Source organism: Capra hircus, chromosome 29 (genome assembly GCF_001704415.2).
Source record: "Capra hircus breed San Clemente chromosome 29, ASM170441v1, whole genome shotgun sequence".
NCBI lineage: Eukaryota > Metazoa > Chordata > Mammalia > Artiodactyla > Bovidae > Capra > Capra hircus.
The window spans coordinates 43,443,696-43,465,019 of record NC_030836.1 but is presented as its reverse complement, the minus strand read 5'-3'; the positions used below and the strand labels follow the sequence as shown (position 1 = coordinate 43,465,019).

At 56.6% G+C, this 21,324-nt stretch overlaps 1 protein-coding gene across 5 annotated transcripts; it reads left to right on the top strand.

The window, feature by feature from the left end:
* MAP4K2 (mitogen-activated protein kinase kinase kinase kinase 2) lies at positions 265 to 18,811 on the top strand. 5 transcript variants are annotated; one of them, XM_018042888.1, is made up of 33 exons: positions 265 to 416; positions 562 to 619; positions 856 to 946; positions 1,033 to 1,097; positions 1,406 to 1,461; positions 1,788 to 1,835; positions 1,922 to 1,964; positions 2,353 to 2,425; positions 2,506 to 2,637; positions 2,712 to 2,774; positions 3,121 to 3,202; positions 3,294 to 3,401; positions 3,842 to 3,920; positions 4,214 to 4,272; positions 5,035 to 5,078; positions 5,160 to 5,198; positions 5,290 to 5,323; positions 5,427 to 5,532; positions 5,612 to 5,700; positions 5,776 to 5,817; positions 5,917 to 6,001; positions 6,095 to 6,174; positions 6,254 to 6,314; positions 6,398 to 6,515; positions 10,511 to 10,569; positions 10,672 to 10,775; positions 10,865 to 11,042; positions 11,756 to 11,824; positions 11,918 to 12,004; positions 12,247 to 12,317; positions 12,584 to 12,639; positions 18,066 to 18,161; positions 18,581 to 18,811. In XM_018042888.1, exons 1-32 carry the CDS (start codon positions 321 to 323, stop codon positions 18,133 to 18,135), a joined length of 2,445 nt encoding a protein of 814 aa, XP_017898377.1. In that variant the 5' UTR covers positions 265 to 320; the 3' UTR covers positions 18,136 to 18,161; positions 18,581 to 18,811. The 5 variants fall into 5 exon arrangements, with proteins under 5 accessions (XP_017898377.1, XP_017898376.1, XP_017898378.1 ...); XM_018042887.1 differs by having other exon boundaries at positions 18,628 to 18,693; XM_018042889.1 differs by lacking the exon at positions 18,066 to 18,161 and having other exon boundaries at positions 18,628 to 18,811.

Below are 21,324 nucleotides of genomic sequence, written 5' to 3'. Positions count from 1 at the left end.
TCTGGCCCTTTGGGCTTCAGGCTCCCCATTTGTAGAGCTCGAGGAACCAGTGGCTGAAGGAAGAGCCTCGGCGCCGCCCGCTCCTCCCAGGATTGGGGCTTCCCCTTGCTGCCGAGGGTCAGTCCCGCGGGCGCCTCCTCCCGGCCGGGCGGCGGGGCATCCCCGGCCTGGCCCCGCCCTGGGGCCCGGTCCCGCCCCCGCGGCCTCGGAGCCACCGGCTCCCGCCCCGGCGGTACTACCCCGCCCCGCCCGTCCCACCCCGCCCCGCCCCGCGCCGCCCCGCGCCGGCTCCGCAGCTCGCGCCTGCCCGGCGCCGGGCCATGGCGCTGCTGCAGAACGTGTCGCTGCAGGATCCACGGGACCGCTTCGAGCTGCTGCAGCGCGTGGGGGCCGGGACCTATGGCGACGTCTACAAGGTGCGCCGGGCGGCGGGCCGGGCGGGAGAGCTGAGAGCTGGGTACGCGCTCTGCGTCTTGCTGCGGGAGCTGGCCCCCGGCCCCGCCTCCTCCTCATCCCTCCTCACCCCCTCCTCATCCCTCCTCACCCCCTCCGCCCCTGCAGGCCCGCGACACGGTCACGTCCGAACTGGCCGCGGTCAAAATAGTCAAGCTAGACCCAGGTGAGGGCCGGGAGCCAGGGCCTCAGCGCTGGAGGGCGGGCAGAGCGCGGCGCAGGCGGGCGCGGTGTGAGGGGCGGAGAGTTGCCGGTTCCGAGGCCCCCCGCTGAGAGGCAGGCCCCAGGAGGTGCTGTGGGCTGGCACCTTTCTGGCCTGAAGAGAGGAGGCACTCTGTGCCCATTTTGCAGATGGGGCACTGAGTTAAAACGGCGCCCTTCATGATGCCCTGTGTTTCCCAGGGGACGACATCAGCTCCCTTCAGCAGGAAATCACCATCCTGCGCGAGTGCCGCCACCCCAATGTGGTGGCCTACATTGGCAGCTACCTCAGGTGAGGCTGCTTTATCCCCTTGCCCGCCCCCAGGCAGCCCCCATGTGGCACTGCCATGTGCCCACCCCAGCTCTGTGTCACCCCAGGAATGACCGGTTGTGGATCTGCATGGAGTTCTGCGGAGGGGGGTCCCTGCAGGAGATTTACCACGGTGAGGGCTAGGACTCCAGGCCCCAGAGGGCCACAGCCTTCTTCCCATCCCCCTACCCCAACACAGGGCAGGAGGAGAGCGCTGAGGCCCTGCACTTGGGCCCCTCTCCACTTCTTCACTGGCTGTGTGACCTTGAGAAAAATGCTGTCTTTCTCTGGGCTGTATATCCTACCCTATGTCAGGAAGGGATGTGGCCAACTCCCCTTTCGCCAGCAGTGCCTGCTGCTTCCCCTACACAGGGTGGAGCCTGGGTGGGTCAGCATATCCCCCCTAGCCCCCCAAGCCAGCCCTTACCCCTTCCATTGCAGCCACCGGGCCCCTGGAGGAGCGGCAGATTGCCTACGTCTGTCGAGAGGCACTGAAGGTAGCTGGGCCCGTAGGACTGCTCACACCCCTCATCCCCAGGAGCAGGGCAGGCAGCCCAGCAGGCCCCTGTGTGTGTTGGGGTGGGATGGGGTGGGGTGGGTGGAGTCCCTCAGGCTGAGCTGCCTGAGGGTCTGTGGGTCCTGGCGGGGAAGGGGCCCCAGCCCTATTGCCGGAAGCAGCCCATTTCCCTTTTGGCTCAGTCACTTCCTGTTTGGGGAGAGGGGTGGAGGAAGCTGCTTGGGTGGGGGGCCCCAGGCCTGAGGGGGTTCAGGAGAGGGGAGATACAGGGGGTAGCTGCTCTCAGGGGCTCCTCTTTGTCCGCAGGGGCTCCACCACTTGCATTCTCAGGGGAAGATCCACAGAGACATCAAGGTAGGGGTCTGGCCAAGGGCATCGTGGGAGGGAGGAGGGAACTCTCGGTGGCACCAGACAGGATTCTCTCTCCTCCGTTCCCACAGGGAGCCAACCTTCTCCTCACCCTCCAGGGAGATGTCAAGCTGGGTCAGTACCCTGGGGACACCGTCAGGGCGAGGGTTCTGTGGGAGCTCCTGGAGTCTGGGAGCCTGCTTGTCCTCGGGCAAGTCGTTTTACCACTTGAGCCTTGGTTTCCCCGTTTAGAACGTGGCACCGTTCTCCCTTCCTGCTGGAAAGTTGGATGTGGTTGGGTCTGTATGGAGTCTAACCCGGGACCGGGCACTGGGTCAGGGCTAGAAGGTGGTCGACCCCTCCCAGGAGGGAACCTGGCCTTGCCTTGTGCCTGTGGCTGCTGTAGCTGAGCCTGGGCCACCTGCTGTTGGCAGGTGCATCCGACAGGGGCAGGTGCTGTGCCCCGACTGTGGGTGGGGAGTGGCAGCCTGAGGTGGGGTGAGAGCAGTTTTTCTCCCTGCAGCTGACTTCGGGGTGTCAGGCGAGCTGACAGCGTCTGTGGCCAAGAGGAGGTCTTTCATTGGGACTCCATACTGGTGAGGCTGCACCTCTGGCTGAGGGGGTCGGGGTCGTGAGCGGAGGCCCCTGGCCATCTCATGTGTGACCTTGCCTGCAGGATGGCCCCAGAGGTGGCCGCCGTGGAGCGCAAAGGTGGCTACAATGAGTTGTGTGACGTCTGGGCCCTGGGCATCACCGCCATCGAGCTGGGGGAGCTGCAGCCGCCTCTCTTCCACCTGCATCCCATGAGGTCAGCAGAACACTTGCCCCTGGCCTGGCCCAAGAACCCTGTAACCCTTGACCTCTGACTTGTGGTCTCCACAGGGCCTTGATGCTCATGTCCAAGAGCAGCTTCCAGCCGCCAAAGCTGAGAGACAAGACTCGCTGGTAAGGGCCACATCGCCTGCTGGGCGCCCCCTTTCAGTCTGCCGGCTCCCCGGGTGCAGCCTTGAGGGTCTACCCTTCCTGAGCCTCCACAGACCATATGCAGGAGTGGGGCCTGGGCCCTGTCTCTGTTCCGGGGACCCGTGTGGACAAGGAAGAAAGGCGGGTGGCTGATAATGGAGGCTCTGCCGTGTCGCAACAGCAGTGTTGCTCAGGCCAGCTGCCCGCGGCCTCAAACTGGCCCCTTCCTGGGCAGGCTCAGCAGAATCCTCTGGAGTGGGGGCAGGATGCTCTGCCTGAGGGCTAACCTGGGCCGGGATTGGGGTTGGGGGGCTCTTGTACCCACTAGGACCCAGAATTTCCATCACTTCCTCAAGCTTGCCTTGACCAAGAATCCCAAGAAGAGACCGACAGCAGAGAAGCTTCTGCAGGTGGGAGGCAGGAGGGTGGAGCAGGGGGCCTGATGCTCAGAAGCAGGGACTGGAAGCCAGGAACCAAGCTGCACCCCCCTCCATCCTCCAGCACCCCTTCACAACCCAGCAGCTGCCTCGGGCTCTCCTCACACAGCTGTTGGACAAGGCCAATGATCCCCACCTGGGAACCCCCTCTCCAGAAGACTGTGACCTGGAGGTAAGTGAGAGCCCCTGGGGACTGGGTCTTGGCCTGGTCTGGGGGTGAGGAGTACACAGGTGATACAGTCACGTCCCTTCAGCTCATGTGTTTGCATCACAGGGAGCTTCGGTCTGGTAGAGCCCACCCGTTAGGAATCTTCCCTCAGCCAGTCTGCCTCCCTGTTGCCCACTCCAACAGGGGCTTGCCCTTGGCCCTGTGAAGTTAAGGGCTACCTTAACTGAAGGTGCTTAACTTAAGCCACCTTCTGTTCTCTCTGTGATCTTTGGCAAGTTCTCTCTGCTGGTTTTCTCACCTGTGAAAGGAAGGTGCATTTAATCTCATGGTAATCTCAGAGCGTTATTGTGAATACAAACACGTCAGTGTGTATAAAGCACCTCAAGGAATGCCTAGTATGAGGTGAGTGTGGGCGTGTGCCCACTGTGTGTGTTCCCTTGTAGACTTATGACATATTTCCGGACACCATTCATTCCCGGGGGCAGCATGGCCCAGCCGAGAGGACCCCCTCGGAGATCCAGTGTGAGTCTGTTTTTGGGCGGGGGAGCTGTGGGTGGATTTGGGGGCTGTGTGTATGGATTTGGTGGGGGGCTGTGTGGATTGGGGGCTATGTATGTGAATTTGGTGATGGAGGGCTGAGTGTGGACTTGGGGGGGGCTTTGTGTTTGCCTAGGGGGGGTTGAATGTACAGAGTTGGGAGAGTTGGGAGAGGGCTATCTGTGTGGAGTTGGTGGAGGGCTGTGTGTGGAGTTGGTATGATTTTAGGGATCAGTCCTGAGTCTCTGGCCCCCTAACACCTGGATCTGGGCCCCCAGTTCACCAGGTGAAATTCGGCGCCCCACGCAGGAAGGAAACAGACCCACTGAATGAGCCGGTGAGGGGCTGGCTATGAGGGTGGTCCTCGGGGCAGGGCTAGGAGCTCTGCAGGCGGCTAAGCATCTCAAACGCAGGAGCCTTGACAGCCGCAGCAGCCTGGCCCTTGGGCCCGGGAGAGCCGTTCTAACAGACCCGCACAGGGACTGGGAGGGCTGGGGCTCCTTCCTGGGGCAGATCATTTTGGACAGTTGGTGGAGGGTGGCAGAGAGCGATCATGCCTTTCTAAGGTGTGGGCCTGGGACTTCCCTGGCGGTCCAGTGATTAGGCCTCCACGCTTCTGCTGCAGGGGGCGCGGGTTCCATCTCTGGTCGGGGAACTAAGATCCCAGGTGCTCCATGCAGCATGGCCAAAAAACACACATGGGCCTGTCACGCGTTGGAGGATACCCCCCACCGCCACCCCCTTCGGCACGTTCCTCTCTGCCTCAGTCGCTATGACTGCTGGGTTGTCTGACTCACCGTCTCTGCTCTCTCGCTGTCTCTCGTCATCAGCACCGCTCTTCGCCCCCACAATCTCAGGCTCTCCATGCCTGTCTCTGTCGTTCTCTCTCCTTCTCTCTTGCTCTTTGCGTTTGTCCCTCTTTGACAGTTTCTTTGTCTCGTTGTCTCTCTCCCAATTCTCTTGCCTGTTACCATCTCACTTTCCATCTGCCTGTCTGTCTGCCTTCTCTCTCTCTTCGCCCATCTCTCCAGCGCCCTCTCACATTGCCTGTCTGTCTCTCTGCCTCCCTCCCGGCCTTTCTGACTTGGTTTCCCCACAGTGGGAAGAGGAGTGGACGCTGCTGGGGAAGGAGGAGCTGAGCGGGTGAGTGAGGGGGAAGGAAGCTTCAGGGGGGCAGGAGCAGGAGGGCAGGCTGACCTCTGACCCCTCCCCATCCCTGCCCAGGAGCCTGCTGCAGTCAGTCCAGGAGGCCCTGGAGGAAAGGTGAGGGCCCGGAGCCCGGAGAGGGGTGGGGACTGGGCTCATGACCCCATCACACCTCACACCTCGTCTCCCTCCAATCTGTCCCCAACAGGAGCCTGACCATCCGGCCGGCCTTGGAACTCCAGGTTCAGAGTGGAGGGGAGCTGGGGGTGGGGGTGCTGCTGGCTGGGAGTAGGTTACAGGGTCACTTGCTAACAGCTGGCCTGGGTCCCCTGACCCTCCTGCCAGGAGCTGGACTCTCCAGATGACACCATAGGAACCATCAAGAGGGCCCCATTCTTGGGGTCATCTCCCACTGAGCCTCCAGCCGAGGACCTTCACCCCAGCCTCCCAGGTGAGCCAGCTGTGGGGGAGCAGGAGGCTGGCCCGGGGGTGGTCTGGGACTGGAATTCACGGCCGCTCTGTGCCTGCAGGAACCCCACCCCTGCCGCACCCAGGCCCCACCAGCCCTCCCCTGCTCCCCACCGCCTGGGCCACCATGAAGCACCGGGAAGATCCTGAGGTGAGGGGGTGCTGAAGGGGAGTGGGAGAGATGGGAGTCTGTGGGTAAGACCCTGACTCCTCTGCTCCCTCCCAGAGGTCATCCTGCCACGGGCTCCCCCCGACTCCCAAGGTGCACGTAAGTGTTTGTCTCATAGCTCCGCCTCCTGTCCGCCTGCTGCCCCACCACCCCCCGCTGCCCCTTAACTTCCTCATCAGCCTCCTGCTTCCTCTCCAGATGGGCGCCTGCTTCTCCAAGGTCTTCAATGGCTGCCCCCTGCGGATCCATGCTGCTATCACCTGGATTCACCCTGTCACCCGGGGTAGGCAGGGCTAGGGAGGAGGAAGGAGACTGGGAATCCCTGGCTTGGGTCAGAGGATGTAGCTGACCTCTGACCCCATGCCCCAACCTGCAGACCAGTTCCTGGTGGTGGGAGCTGAGGAAGGTATCTATACCCTCAACCTACACGAACTGCATGAGGATACACTGGAGAAGGTGAGGCCGGCTGGCAGGGGGGCCGGGGGCCCGGGGGCTGGGGGCTGACGCTGTCCACCTGTCGCTCTGTGGCCTCCAGCTGATTTCGCACCGCTGCGCCTGGCTCTACTGTGTGAACAACGTGCTACTGTCCCTCTCAGGTACCAGCTGGGACAGGCAGGGGGCGGGGCCAGCACCCTGCCCACCAACTCTGATCCCCACCCCCTCCCACCTCCCTCCGCAGGGAAATCCACGCACATCTGGGCCCACGACCTCCCAGGCCTGTTTGAGCAGCGGCGGCTACAGCAGCAGGTCCCCCTCTCCATCCCCACCAACCGCCTCACCCAGCGCATCATCCCCAGGTGAGCAACCCTGGCCCTGCGGGGATGGGAGCACCTGGGGGAGACGGAGGGACAGAGCCAGGGCTGGGACATGGCCTTTCCTGGTCCTGACACTGATGGGGTCTTAGTCACGTCACTTGGCCTCTCTCTGAGGCCCAGTTTCCTCGTTGGTCAGCCCCGCTGGTAGCTTTCCCTCCCGCTGCCCCCAGGCCTGTCGGGAGGGAAGGAGACAGTAGATGTGAATATGTCAGGCGAGCCCTTGGCACTGTGGTGGGTAGGCTGTGGGGCACATGTCTCCTGAGCACTGGGAAACACCAGTTCTTAGGTTGGGCTTGGGTACTAGTGCCATGAGTCCTTAACACTCAGCTCTGGGGTGAGCCAGAGCTGGGAGGGGCGGGGAGGCCTCAGAGAGGCCAGGTGAGTTTGTGGGAGTTGACAGCACATGGGGGTCTTCCAGGCAGATGCATTAGAGATCAGCCTTCCAGCGAGGGAGGAATATGTGTGAATTTTCCTAGGCGATCTGGGGAGGTAGAAGGTGTTTGGCCTGAGTAGGGGAGGGGGAGCAGCCCAAGGGGAAGCCGCATAGGTGGTAGAGCCGTGCCTTTGATGCCAGGCCGGGATCTGGGCTTTGCTGACTGGCAGTGGCACCAGGGGCATCTTAGTAGGATCCCTCTGTATGTCAGTCAGGACTCTTCCTATTGGGGATGATTTCACTCACTGGCTTTAGCACAAAAGGGAATTTAATGCCTCGGGTAGGAGTGGAGTCTGATGCTTCCCTGGTGGCTCACATAGTAAAGAAACCACCTGCAATTCAGGAGACCCAGTTTCGATCCCTGAGTTGGGAAGATCCCCTGGAGAAGGAAATGCAACCCACTCCAGTATTCTTGCCTGGAGAATCCCATGGACACAGGAGCCTGGTGGGCTGCAGTCCTTGGGGTCACAGAGTCAGACAGGACTGCGCGGCCAAGCACTAACATTTAGCACTAACAGGAGTAGGGTCAGCTGCAGGCCCAGCTGGATCCAGGCTCCAGCAGCACCTTAAGGCGTCTTCCTGCATCTCCTGGCTCTGTTTTCCTCTTGTCACCTACATCCTCAAGCAGGCTTTCCTGTCCAGTGACAGCTACCTGCAGGTCCACCCAGTGATCCACTAGCTAATAAACCCGTGGAACTGGAACCTCTGTTTCCAAGTAATTCCCACCACAGGCTGGGGCCAATTCTCACGGGCCTAGCTGAGGGCCGTGCCCACTTCTGGGCTGGTCACTGCGGCCACGGGATGAGGAGCCAGAGGCCAGGCCCGGGTCACGCGCCCTCTCCTGGAGCTGGGGAAGGAGAGAGGGGCTTGTCTGGGCAGATGGACATGGGAGCGTCTGCCGATGGCTGTGGTGACAGCGGGAAGGATGAGTGGAGCAAGAGGCTGATGAGAGGGCCTGGAGAGGAGGCCAGTGTAGTGACCTGAGTCGAGGGACCCGAGCAATATTTAGGAAGTAGGATTGACGGGATCTGGGGGCCAAGGAGAGTGCGCGTGAGGGCAAGGGAGGGACTAGGAGACCCCCGTGAGCAGACTTGAGGTGTGTATATGAGGTGGTGTGTGCGTGCCAAGTCTCTTCAGTCGTGTCCGACTCTGTGCGACCCTATGGGCTGTAGCCTGCCAGGCTCCTCTGCCCACGGGTGGTAGGGGCCCTCGTTCAGCTGTACAGCTCCTGGTATGTGCCAGGCAGCCTTCTGGGCGTGAGACCCTTCTGGGGACTAGAGACCCTTGTACTCCTCAGACTCTCTGTCAAGAGGGACAGACAACAATGGGCATGAGGAAGGAGGCAGCCCAGTGGTGACCTGGAGGAGGGTCAGGAGGCGGTGTTCAAAGGCTGGTCAGGAAGGACGTCCCTGAGAGGGTGCTGTGTGAGCAAAGACTTGAGGGGGTGATGGAGTGAGTCCTGAGAATATCTGGGGGCTGGGGGATGGGGGCTGGAGCCCAGAGGCCAGGCCTGCTTGTGTGAGGAACAGCAAGGAGTCAGGGGGTCCACATGGGGGCAGTGAGAAGGGGCTGGCCTCTGGGGACCCTGTCGCCACAGAGCGGCCTTTACCCCTGACTGAGTGTGCCCTGACTGAGGTTCTCACAGGTCAGTCTGGCTGCTGCGCTGGGAGGAGGCTGGAGGAGATACAGGCGGAAGCAGAGGCCTATCAGGAGGCTGGTGCGACGTGATGGCGCCTTGGGCCAGGGTAGCGGTGAAGGAGGACAGAGGCAGTCAGATTCCAGTTTATTTTGAAAGCCAGACCAACAGGATTTCCTGACAGTTGGTGGATGGAAGAGAAAGAGAGGAGTCAAGGATGACTCCAGGGTTTTGGCCTTGGCAACGGAAGGATGAAGCTGTCATCAGCTGCGGGTGGGGCAGAATTCAATGGTGTCACGTGGAGTTTGAAATGTACAAGACAGGCCTTAGCTCTTGTTGGGGAGTGGGGGGTGGCCCTGAGATTTGAGCGGGTAGGTGGGCTGTGGGCTTAGACATTGCCATGACCAGGTAGGTGGTGGAAGCCGGTGGGGTGGGTGCGGGAGGATGGGCCGTGGCTACACTCACCGGGGAGATGAGGGGCCCAGGTCCTTTGTGCAGCAGGCTCGCTCAAGGACCACACTGGGAACCCAGTGGCCTTGGAGCTTCCTGACCTCAGTCTCAGGCCAACCTCTGCTTTGGCCTGGGACCTGCAGGAAACAGGCTCAATACAGCCCCGTGTCACAGGCAGCTTTGGGTGTGTGTTTGGGAAGTCACAGTGGAGATCTCAAATTGTTGGAGAAAAAAACAAAAAAGTCTGTCTCTGTCCCATCTGAAGGCCAACTGGGAAGAGAGTGGAAGGAACAGGGGAGGGTGGAATGAAGGCAGGGAGAGAGGTGCTGGCTTCCTCGGCAGGGCCCACATCCCAGCAGAGGGTGCAGATGGGCCCTGGGTCACAGGGAGAGGTGGCCGGGCTGCTGGCATGCTGCCTTGTCCCTCAGAGCAAGAAACGGGCTCGGAGCTTCCCCTGAGGGCTTGGGGGACAGCAAGTAACCAGAGCAAGGACCCTACTTCTCCCTCAGCATCAGAGGAAGCCACCCACTGGCCACCCCCTGTAATAGCCAATGGAAACAGAAGAGGGCCTGGCGATTGCCCTTTCTTGCGAGTCTTCGTCTCCCCTGGCCAGCTTGCCCACCTGTGACATTTGGCGCGTGGGGTGGGAACTGGCCCTGAGGGCTCTGGCTGAAGGAGAAGCTGGAGCCTGAATCAGCTCCCAGCCCTCCCACACCCTCATTTCTTCATTTTGGGCTTCCTCGGTGGCTTAGTGGTAAAGAACCCGCCTGCCAATGCAGGAGATGCAGGTTCGATCCCTGGGTTGGCAAGATCCCTTGGAGGAGGAAGTGGCAACCCACTCCATTAATCTTGCCTGGGAAATTCCATGGACAGAGAAGCCTGACCAGCTACAGTCCATGGGGTCGCAAAAGAGTTGGACACGACTTAGCAACTAAACAACAACAGCATTTGCATCCTTCCTTTCCTTAAAAAGGAATTTCAGTGACTGAAAATAGGTGGGAAAGTATTAATAGGGGAAGAGAAAAGCTAGCCTTCTGTGAGGGCACCTGTTACGCGGGCTCTGTTGCAAGCCCTCTGCTGAGTTAACTCATACAAACCTCACTGTGACCCTGCAAGGTGGGTATCACGGTTGCACCCCCCACCCCCCATCTGCAGAGGAGTCAGCTGAGGCACCGAGAGATCAAGTGCCTTGCCCCCCACTCACGGTTAGAGAGAATTCTGTGAGCCAAACCCCTGGTCTGGATGTACAGGCTCCAGGCTGTCAGTTTGGGTGCTGGAGCCACGGGCCCAGCATCACATCCCCTTCTGTTACTCGAGCAAGTGACTTGGCCTTCCAGAGCCTCAGTCTGCCACCTGTGAGGCAGGGAAGGTGTTAGAACCCATCCTTAGGGCTCTGTGGGGGGCGGGCCTTGCCCAGGATGGCGCCCGGGACACCTGCCCTGGTTGCTGTCCCCCCAGGCGCTTTGCCCTGTCCAACAAGATTCCTGACACCAAAGGCTGCCTGCAGTGTCGTGTGGGTAAGAGCTGGGGGCGGGTGGGACGAGGTGGGGGCGGAGCGGGGTGGGGCTAGCTGGGCGCAGGCGGGCACAGCCCGGGGCTTACCACCTCCTCTCCCTCAGTGCGGAACCCCCACACGGGCAGCACCTTCCTGCTGGCCGCGCTCCCCGCCAGCCTGCTCCTGCTGCAGTGGTACGAGCCGTTGCAGAAGTTCCTGCTGCTGAAGGTGCGGAGCCAGTGGGGGGACCCCCCTGGGCGGGTGGCAGGGGGGTCTGGGGGAGGAAATGAAGACCTGAGCGCCACTGCTGCCCCCAGAACTTCTCCAGCCCCTTGCCCAGCCCAGCAGGGATGCTGGAGCCGCTGGTACTGGACGGGAAGGAGCTCCCGCAGGTGTGTGTGGGGGCCGAGGGCCCTGAGGGGCCCGGCTGCCGTGTCCTGTTTCACGTCCTACCGCTGGAGGCTGGCCTGACGCCCGACATCCTCATCCCACCCGGTAAGCTGGAGGGCCAGGCTCTGCGTGAGTAAGTGTTGTGTGTGTGCATGTGGTATGTATACACAGAGAGTGCCCCACAGTTTACAGCTCCACGGAGACCTTGGGGATCCCGAGGCTCCCAGTCTCCTTTTAGCTGGGTCTCCCCATAGAAGATGTCACTAGACCAAAGGGCTCGGCAGCTAAGACAACCTGACCAACCCCGCGGGGGCTGCAGGGAAGGCAGGAGCCAGAGGCCTTCATTCTGAGCAAGGAAGCAGGATCCTGGGTGCTGGGGCAGCTCAGGGAGTAAAGGGAGTGGCGGTGGGTGAAGGAAGGGGAGGCGCCCGGACTGTACGGTGCCCAAACTCCCAGCCAGGGGTCTCATGGGATTTCACTCTTGATTCTCACAACGGCCCTGTAAGGAACCTGAAGCTCAGAGATCCGAGGTCACATAGTGACTGAGTCTTGAAGCCTGGCTCCCCTGACTCCCGGGTCCCTGCTCTCCTGCGGCTCCCTGGGGTTCAGCCCGGCTCCCTGTGAGCCTGCGGATGGGTCACTTTGGCGCCAAGCCTCAGTGCCCCAGCTGTGCAGTGAGATCCGGCATCATGACACCCCCCAGGATGCTCTTGTGGTGAAGACTGCCTAACGACCCGCCCCCCGCCCCGTGTCTTCCTCTCGGAGCCAGAGCGGGGCTGGTGGCTCACCCAGGCCTTGTCTCCCTTCCCTAACTGCAGAGGGGTTCCCAGGCTCGGCCCAGCAGGTGATCCAAGTGGACAGGGACACCGTCCTAGTCTGCTTTGACCGTGAGTGTTCCTGGGGTCAGGCCCGGGGTGTTGGAGGGGGTGGTGAGGGAGCCCCCCCCACCCATCAGCACCCCCCACCCCGCCCCTGTGCAGGCTGTGTGAGGATCGTCAACCTGCTGGGCGAGCCCACGCCCACGCTGGCGCCTGTGCTGACCTTTGACTTCCCCATTGAGACTGTGGGTGAGTGAACCGGACGGTGGGGGGTGGGAGTGGGTGCAAAAGATGCCAGCCTGGAGGGCATGATGTAGCCCTGGGGCTTGGGGCTGGCAGCAGAACAAGGAGGCAGGTCCCCCAGCCCCTCTTGAGAGCCATCCTGGCCACCTGCAGTCTGGTCTGCAACCCACACCTGGGCCCGGGGCGTCGCTGGGGGAACCAGTGGCCTTGGGCAGGCACGGGGCTGATGGTGGCCCGGCCCTTCCCAGTGTGCCTGCAGGACAGCGTGCTGGCCTTCTGGAGCCATGGGATGCAGGGCCGCAGCCTGGACACCAATGAGGTGAGGGGGTCCCAGGCACTGACCAGGCTGCCCTTGAGCAGAGTCTTTGGGTAGGTGAGGCAGGACCAAGGCTGCAGAGGGCCGGGAGGCCGGGGGCTGGGGGAGGAGCCTGAGCAAAGGTCCAAGGTCAGTTTGGCCTGGTTGCCTCCCTTCTGATGTTCAAGTGCTAGGTGAGAACTCTGCACCTGTGGGCCTCCCCACCCGATGGTCCCCACCTTCTAGGAGAAGGTGCGCTGGGGTGGCCTCAGTGCCCCTTTTCTTCGCAGGTAACCCAGGAGATCACAGATGAGACGAGGATCTTCCGAGTGCTCGGCGCCCACAGGTAGGACACGGTGCCCGGCCTCCCCGTCAGTCACTCCCACTACCCCCACCCCCACAGATGGTGGTGCCGTGCGCCTTCCCACCTTGCTCACCTCCATTCTCCCTCCCCTCCAGAGACATCATCCTTGAGAGCATTCCCACCGACAAGCCCGGGGCTCACAGCAACCTCTACATTCTCACAGGCCACCAGAGCAGTTACTGAGCAAGTCACCTAGCTGGCTTGGCCAGGGGCGCCTCCGCCCGCCCCATGCGGCAGTTCTTTCAGGCAGGGGGGCCCCTCCAAGATCAGAGGAGCTCAGGCCCTGGTTCTGCTGGTCTGAAAGGGCAGAAATCCTGAGAAGAGTCTGGGGGCTCTGGGAAGGGAGGGGCCCGCAAGCCCACACCTCTGCAATAACTGGACCAGAAGAAGCTGCTGTCATATCCCCCTCCCAAGTGGGCAGCTGGTCCCCAGAGCGCCGTGGCAGGGCCCTGGGCAGTTTGGGGGCAGCATGGGGCTATCCATTCCATTTTGTTCCACTTTTCCTTTCCACTCATCCTGCCAAGAGCCTGCCCCTGCGCTCCATCCCGGGGAACACGGTATTTAAAAGAGAGACTATATTGGCATTAAAGCTGGTTTGATTTTATTCCACTGGGTCAGGGGATGGTGAGCCCACTGCCTCATCTCCCGCCACGTCTCCCTCCAGCGCATCTTTCTTGGCACCAGGGGCTGTGGATGAGACGTGGAAGGGGGGCCACCAGTTTTCTGGTGACTCTCTCACGGGGAGCCAGGCAGAGGTAAAGGGGAGGCCTCGGCCCCCTTCAGATCTCAGGGTCTCCGTGTTTTCCTGGGCACCCCTGCTCAGGATGAGTCCCCTGCCTTGCAGTGTGAGGTTTCCTTTGTGGCCAAGGATTTACGCTGATGGGGCGGGGGGAGGCGCCGAACAACGGATTCATCCGGAGGACCCCTGTCCCAGGTGGGAGCCCACCAGGTAGCCTGTGGAAGGGGCCAGAAGGGGCCAGCCCAAGGCTGCTCTACCCAGCCCCAGGGAGGCTGCAGCCTGTGGAGACAGCCTGTCACGACCTGCATCCCGCACCCAGGCCTGGGGCTGCCTCCCACCTACTGTCTGCTCTGTCAGGCTGGGATTACTAAACACGGGCGTGCTCAGCAAGCTAGACTCTGGGAAGATTAGCCTGTGTCCATTGAACAAGAGTTCCTGGGCTCCCAGAGGGATTCCCTACCCAGATGTGGGCCAGCCCCCAGTGAGGGCAGCTGTCCTCCTTGCTGGAGCCTGCATCTCGAGGGTACATCCATCCACCTGTTGCTAGCTTTGGGCTTTCTGTGGTCATTCTCCCATGTGTCCCTCTTAGACAGTGCCGTACCCCCAGGCCAGGGAGCCCCAAGTGGTCCCAGGCACTGACCAGGCTGCCCTTGAGCAGAGTCTTTGGGTAGGTGAGGCAGGACCAAGGCTGCAGAGAGCCGGGAGGCCTGGGGCTGGGGGAGGAGCCTGAGCAAAGGTCCGAGGTCAGTTGGGCCCTGTCGCCTCCCTTCTGATGTTCAAATGCTAGATGAGAAACTCTGCACCTGTGGGCCGTTGGCAAATATTTGATAAATGAATTAAGTGCTGAGTGGGTGGGTAGATGGCAGCCCAGTCCCTAGTGCTCCTGGCAGGGGACCCTGAGCCATTTTGTGTTCGTCACATTGTCCCCTTGTCCACCCTCCTGCAGAGCTTTGACTGCTCTCTTAGGGACAAGAGAGGGTTTCTCAACTGAAATGGGGGCTCAGATCAGGAGTGTTCTCCCTAAGACCCAGAGGAAGGTAAGAGGCACCTTCCAGGTTCTGAAGGTTTGTCTGCACCCACTTGGGGGGCATTTAATGGGCCAAGTGGAGGGGGTGACAGGAATATGATTCCTAACTTCCATTTTTCCAGATTTCTTGGCAGAGGTGCAGGATTGAGGAGTGCCAGGGTTGGGGAGGTGAGCTTCTGCTCAGTGGACATAGACCCTGACCCTTGACTCCCAGGTACCTTGGAGGACTTTCCGCCCACAAAGCAGCAGGCAGCAGACAGTGCCACCTTGTGGCAGCCCAGTCCCCCAGCGCACTACAGCAGTTGGGGGGTGGTGAGACTGTAAAGTGTCAAAAGCAGGGGGCCAGGGAAAAGCAGGGACCTTTGATAAGATATTTGCTGCCAGCAAAGGCTGGCTACCAGCCAAAGAAGGGTCAAGAAGCCAGGGAATATGCACTGAAAGACCGAAATTGTTATTTTATCTGTGTGTTTTTTAATAGATAACCCTTGGCCATAGTACATAGATTTTTTTTGGCGGGGGGGCATAAAAAATGGCAACCCACTCCAGTATTCTTGCCTGGAGAATCCCATGGATGGAAGAGACTTGGTAGGCTTACAGTCCATGGGGTCACTAAGAGTCAGACACGACTGAGCGACTTCACTTTCACTTTTCACTTTCATTCATTGGAGAAGGAAATGGCAACCCCCTCCAGTATTCTTGCCCGGAGAATCCCAGGGACAGAGGAGCCTGTTGGGCTGCCGTTTCTGGGGTCGCACAGAGTTGGACACGACTGACGCGACTTAGCAGCAGCAGCATACCACGTGGCCTGTGGAACTTACCCCCCGCTACCCCTGCCCCAGACCAGGGACCACTGAGTCTTAACCACTGGACCAGCAGGGAAGTCCCACAATTAAAAAAAAAAAATACAAACTAGACAACAATGACAAGTCTCCTATCCAGGTCCCAGTTCCTTATGAACTCTCTGGAAGTACTCATGCGTGTTGAAGCAGTTCAGCATGCATTAGTCTTTCCCCTTTCTTAAACAGTGATATATTCCACACAATGTTCTACTCTTGCCCTTTAAAATCCATCCTGGAGAGAATTCCCTGGCAGTCCAGTGGTTAAAACTCTGTGCTTTCACTGCTCAGGGCCCAGGTTTGATCCCTGGTTGGGGAACTAAGATCCCACAAGCTGTGCAGTATGACCAAGAAAAAAAAAAAAATCTGTCCTGGAGAACTTTCCATGATCAATGCCTCCACCTTTGTTCTTTTATAGCTAATGATGTTCCACTGTATGGGTTTCTCATAACTAATGTGAATTAACCATAGTTAGATGCTACTGATAGAAATTTCAGTTGTTTCTGCTAGTGTGATATTACAAATTATGCAGCAATAAATACTCCTAAGCCAGGGCCACTTTGTACATACTCAAGTGCCCCATAGGATAAATTCCTGGAAGTGGCCCTGCTGGGTCAGAGCTGGCTTTGTCCTTGTGACAGCTACTGTCACATTGCCCTCCCTGGGCAGAAGCCTCTGGGATGGGTCAGATCAGCCTCTCTAAGCCATCCTGTGGGTAAGTGGAAGAGGCAAGTCACTCCAGGATGTTTGGGTAGCTGGCCCATACCCCGAGTCAGGTGAGGGTCAGGATGAGAGATAACAACCAGATCGGTGCTTCAGGACAGTGGGGTGTTCACGGTGGCATGTCCAGTGCCTGGTCACTGCTTGGTACACAGAAGGCTTTTTGAGTGAAGGAATGAACGTGATATTCTGACAAGGAGGCCCTGGAGTTGGGTCCCTGGACTGGGTGAGCTTGCTGGGCTGTATTTTCCCCAGGTAGACCATATCCTATATCGACCTGCAGGGTGTAGGGAGAATAGAAAGTATTGTAATACACATAATCCAACAAGACAGATGTATTATAGAGATGTAATATCAAGGGAAAGCAGCAAATTGCATACAATGACACACAGCATGATAGCAAAAATAAGCAAAACTAAACCATCTGTTAAAGAATCCACCTGAAATGCAGATGTGAGTTTGATCCCTTGGTTGGGAAGATTCCCTGGAAGAGGGCATGGCAACCCACTCCAATATTATTTCCTGGAGAACCTCATGGACAGAGGATCCTGGCGGGCTATAGTCCATAAGGTCACAAAAGAGCTGGACATGACCAGAGCAACCGAGCACACACATGCGATCAAACACCTAGGAGGTCAGGGGAAGAAAAGCACAAAATTCAAGCGATGGTCCCTGTGAGGGGAGTGGGGCTGGGGTAAGGAAGGATCTCAGGAATTTACGAAAGTAACATCTTGGTTCTCAGGCTGGTTGAGGGGGTTTATGGATGTTCACTTTATAGCTCAGTTCCTAATGCACGTGAGGGCCCACATACTTTTTGTCTGTATCAAATCTATGTAAGGGACTTCCCCGTGGCCCAGTGGGCCCATGTTTCCACTGCAGGGGGCCTGAGTTCCACCCCTGGTCAGGGAATTAAGATCCCCCATGCCACGTCACAGACTTCCCTGGTAGCTCAGCTGGTAAGGAATGCGCTCGCAATGCAGGACACTCCAGTTCAATTCCTAGGTCAGGAAGACCCCCTGCAGAAGGGATTGGCTACCCACTCCACTATTCTTGGGCTTCCCTGGTGGCTCAGATAGTAAAGAATCTGCCTGCAATGCAGGAGACCTGGGTTCGATCCCTGGGTGGGGAAGATCTCCTGGAGGAGGGCATGACAACCCACTCCAGTATTCTTGCCCGGAAAATCCCCATGGACAGAGGAGCCCGGTGGGCTGCAGTGTGTGGGGTCGCAAAGAGCGACCAAGCACAGCACATGCCAGGTCAGAAATCAGAAGAAAATTTAGAAAACATAAGTTTAAGTATTTTAAGGCAAGCACTCAAAAAACTCAGTGATGGCTTAGAAAACAAAACCAAGTAGCCAAGTAGTCCTCTCCTAGACGATGAAATCAAGTGGATAATGAAACCAGGGTTCTGTGACAAACTCTGGGCAGGTCCCTCTCTCTCTAGCTGCCTTCTTCTGTTGCTTCTTTTCAAGCAGCTTTATTGAGGTATAACTGGCAATGAACCGCATATATTAAAAATGTACTGTTTGATGACTCTCACACACATATACCTGTGAAGCCATTACTGCAATCAAGATAAATGTTTCCATTGCCCCAAAAGCTTCCTCTGTAATCAGGCCCTCCTGTTCCTCCCTGCCTCCCCAGCCCCAAGTAACCAATGTTTTGTCACTAGGCATGAATTTGCATAGTTCAGAATTTATGTAAATAGAAACATATGGTATGTACTTTTTTTATTTGACTTCTTTCACGAAGCATCATTATTTTGAGATTTAACCATGTTGTTTCATATATTAATGGTCATTCCTTTTATTGCCAAGTAGTATTCCATTGGATGGATGTTCCACAGTTTGTTTAGCTAATTGCCTGTTGATACACATTTGGGCTGTTTCCAGCTTTGGACCATTTATTGCAAATAAAGTTGCTATGAACATTCACATACATGTCTGTGTGGATATAAACTTCCATTTCCCTTGGCTAAATGCTTTTGAGTGGAAGGGCTGGGTCATGTGGTATGTATTGTTTCACTTAAAAAATGTTTTGTGTTCAATTCTGATTTTTTTTTTTTAAATCTTGTTTCACTTTTTAAGAAAATGCCAAGCTGTTTTGCAAAGCTGTTGGACCATCTGCATTCCAACCAGCTGTGCAGGAGAGTTCTAGTTCCTCCAAGCCTTCCTTAATACTTGGTATTGTCCGTCTTGTTTAATTTTAGCCATTCAAATAGGTGTGTGGTAGTGTCTCACAGTGGTTTTAACTTGTATTTCCCTCGTGACCGATGATGTTGAGCATCTTTTCCTATGTTTCTTTACCATATACAGACACACCTGAGAGAGAGTATGGGTTCAGTCCCATGTCACTGCAATAAAGGGAGTCCTGTGGATTTTTTGGTTTTAAAGAACATATGACAATTATGTTTATATTAGACCAAGTCTATTAAGTGTGCGACAGCATTATGTGTTTAGTAAATGTACATACCTTAATTTTAAAACATTTTATTGCTAAAAATGCTAACCATCATCTGAACCTTCAGCAAATGATATCTTTTTGCTGGCTGAAGGTTTGAAATATTGTGAGAACTACCAACATGTGATGTTCCCTTCTTCAGGGGATCTTCCCTACCCCAGGCTTGAATCCAGGTCTCCCGCATTGCAGGTGGACTCTTTACCAGCCGAGCCACCGGAGAAGCACTCAACGTGTAACAGAGAGATAAAAAGGAGGCAAATGCTTTTAGAAAAATGGCACCGATGGACTTGCCTGACACAGGGCTGCTACAAACCTTCAATTTGTAAACACAATCTGCAAAGTACGACGTGCAATAAAGCGAGGTCTGCCAGTATACATGTGTGTAGCGTGTTCAGTCACTCAGCGGTGTCCCACTCTTTGCGGCCCCCTGGACTGTAGCCTGCCAGGCTCCTCTTTCCATGGGGTTCTCCAGGCAAGAAGCGTGGAGCAGGTTACCATCTTCTCCAGGGGATCGTCCCAACCTGGGGATGGAACACGCATCTCCTCTGTCTCCTACGTTGGCAGGAGGATTCTTTACTACTCGTGCCACCTAGGAAGCCTGCTGGTATATTCTTTGGTAAAGTGTCTATGCAAATCTTCTCCTTTTAAAAATAGGGTTGTTGGACTTCCCTGGTGGCTCAGTGGATAAGAGTCCACCTGCCAATGAAGGGAACGTGGGTTCCATCCCTGGTCCAGGAAGATTCCACATGGTGCTGAGCAGCTAAGCCCTTACACCACAACTAATGAGCCTGTGTGCCATGACCAATGAAGCTCGTGCCCACAAGAGACGCCACTGCAGTAAGTCCAAGCGCTGCATCGAAGTGTAGTCCCCACCCGCCGCAACTAGTGAAAGCCGGCTCACGGCAACGAAGAGCCAGCACAGCCACAAATAATGTTTTTTTAAATAGAGTTAAAATTCCAGCTTCGAGATACAAATGACATAAAACATATTGAAAGGTTAAAGGATACCGTGTGATGATTTGATACACATTTATTGTGAAATGATAGTTAACACCACACAAGTTGTCTGTTTTCTTATTGCTGAGTTTTGAGAGTATGGATAAAAGTCCTTTACCAGATAGGTGATTTGTACATAGCTATCTTGCTATTATTTCTAATTTGTACCCAACTCACAAATTCCAGTACCTATCAACCCCTTGTTCAAATTCATACCTTTACTAGGAAGATGTAAATGTACATGGTTTTCCAGGAAAAAATTATGAAAAGTACTTGGTGCATCGAGTGTGCTCACTCGCTGGTAGACAGTCCTAATCCGGGCTATGAAATCATGTGTGAGGCTCTCCAAAGGCTGGACATGGTGGGGGAAGGGCGGGTCAGAAACATCTGTGGATTTGCTCCCTCCAGGCTCAACTAGCTCCACAATACTACCTCTCAGTCTTGCCAGGGGCTTGGAGTTTCTGAATTATCAAATTAGAATGAAACGATGGAAAACGCCAGGGATTCGTAGGGTGTCAAAACTTCTTTTTGGCCGCACTGCGTCATATGCAGGATCTTAGACCCCTGACTAGGAGTCAAATCCGTGCCCCTGCAGTGGAAACACCCTGGGCCACCACAGAAGTCCTAAAACTTACTCTTTACATTCTGACACCAGTTCTCTTACACAACTGGCTGTTCCATAGTTCAGTTTAGACATGAACTACCCTGAGTGGGTGAAGATCCCACAGGCTAAGGGGTTCAACCACAAGACCTGGGCCTCCAGGCTACCCATACCTCTGACCTTCGCTACAAATTTGGTAGTTCCCACAGCCCACTTCAGGTTCAGTAAGTTGCTAGAATGACAAAGAACTCCGGAAAGTGCAGTATATATGACTGCTGCATTATTTTAAAGGCTACCTTTAAATGAAGAGCTAGATAAAGAGATGCATTGGGCAGCAAGGTCTGGACAAGTCCTGAGGTCAGGAGCCTCACCCTGATGCGTGCAGTCAGGGTGCATCACTGTCCTGTTACATTGGTATGTTCACCAACCTGGAAGTTCTCCAAACTTCGTTTAGTTTTTATTGAGGCTTTATTACATAGGTGTGATTGAATAAATCACTGGTCACATGATTGAGTGCAATCTCCAGCCTCTCCCCGCCGACCCAGAGGTGGAGAGTAGGGCTGAAAATTGGTTGGTTTTTCTGGTGACCAGCCACCATCCTGAAGCTCACTCAGGGACCTCAGAGCTGGCAGTGAGTTTCCTTGTTAGCATAAATCCAGCAACCGGTCCAAAGGGCCTCATTATGAATAATGAAAGACACTCCCAGCACTCAGGAAATCCCAAGGGTTTCTGAAGCTCTTTACCAGGATCTGGGGACAAAGACCAGATAGATGTGTTGCTGTTTTCATTACACTGCACCCTGGTTTAAAATCAGGAGGCATCTGTGTATAATTCTTGACCCCACAGCTCAAGAGATAGTCCATTAAAACCAACCACGTCCTCCGATCTCATTCAATCAGCGCAGTGCCCTGTACAGTAGCATTAATGTCCATATGCTACAGACGAAGAAGCTGAGATGCATAGACATTAAATGACTTCCCTAGCTGCCAGCTGGCGGGTGGCTGGCCTGGGTCTGTAGGACTCCAACTTGCCTCAAAACTGGGAAGTCTGTTCCATGGTCCTCAGCCAGAAAGTGGCATGGCCAACATTCTAATCCTGTTCTGCCAAATAGGAGTCTTGGACCGACAGACTACACTGCTAAGTTGTGCGACGCTGGGGTAGTTACTTAACCTCACTGTGCCTGGGTTTTCTCATCTATAAGTAACAGATAACACCCATCTCTGAAGGTGGTTGTGAAGATGAAACTACAAGGGAAAGAAGTCAGAACAGATCAGGGAGTAGCCAATGTC

Bases quoted from the DNA above. Each gene is read 5' to 3' on its own strand.
- MAP4K2 (XM_018042886.1), top strand. From the start codon at position 321: ATGGCGCTGCTGCAGAACGTGTCGCTGCAGGATCCACGGGACCGCTTC. The intron at 5,079-5,159 runs GTGAGTGAGGGG...ATCCCTGCCCAG, and splicing joins GGGAAGGAGGAGCTGAGCGG to GAGCCTGCTGCAGTCAGTCC. The intron at 5,324-5,426 runs GTTCAGAGTGGA...CCCTCCTGCCAG, and splicing joins GGCCGGCCTTGGAACTCCAG to GAGCTGGACTCTCCAGATGA.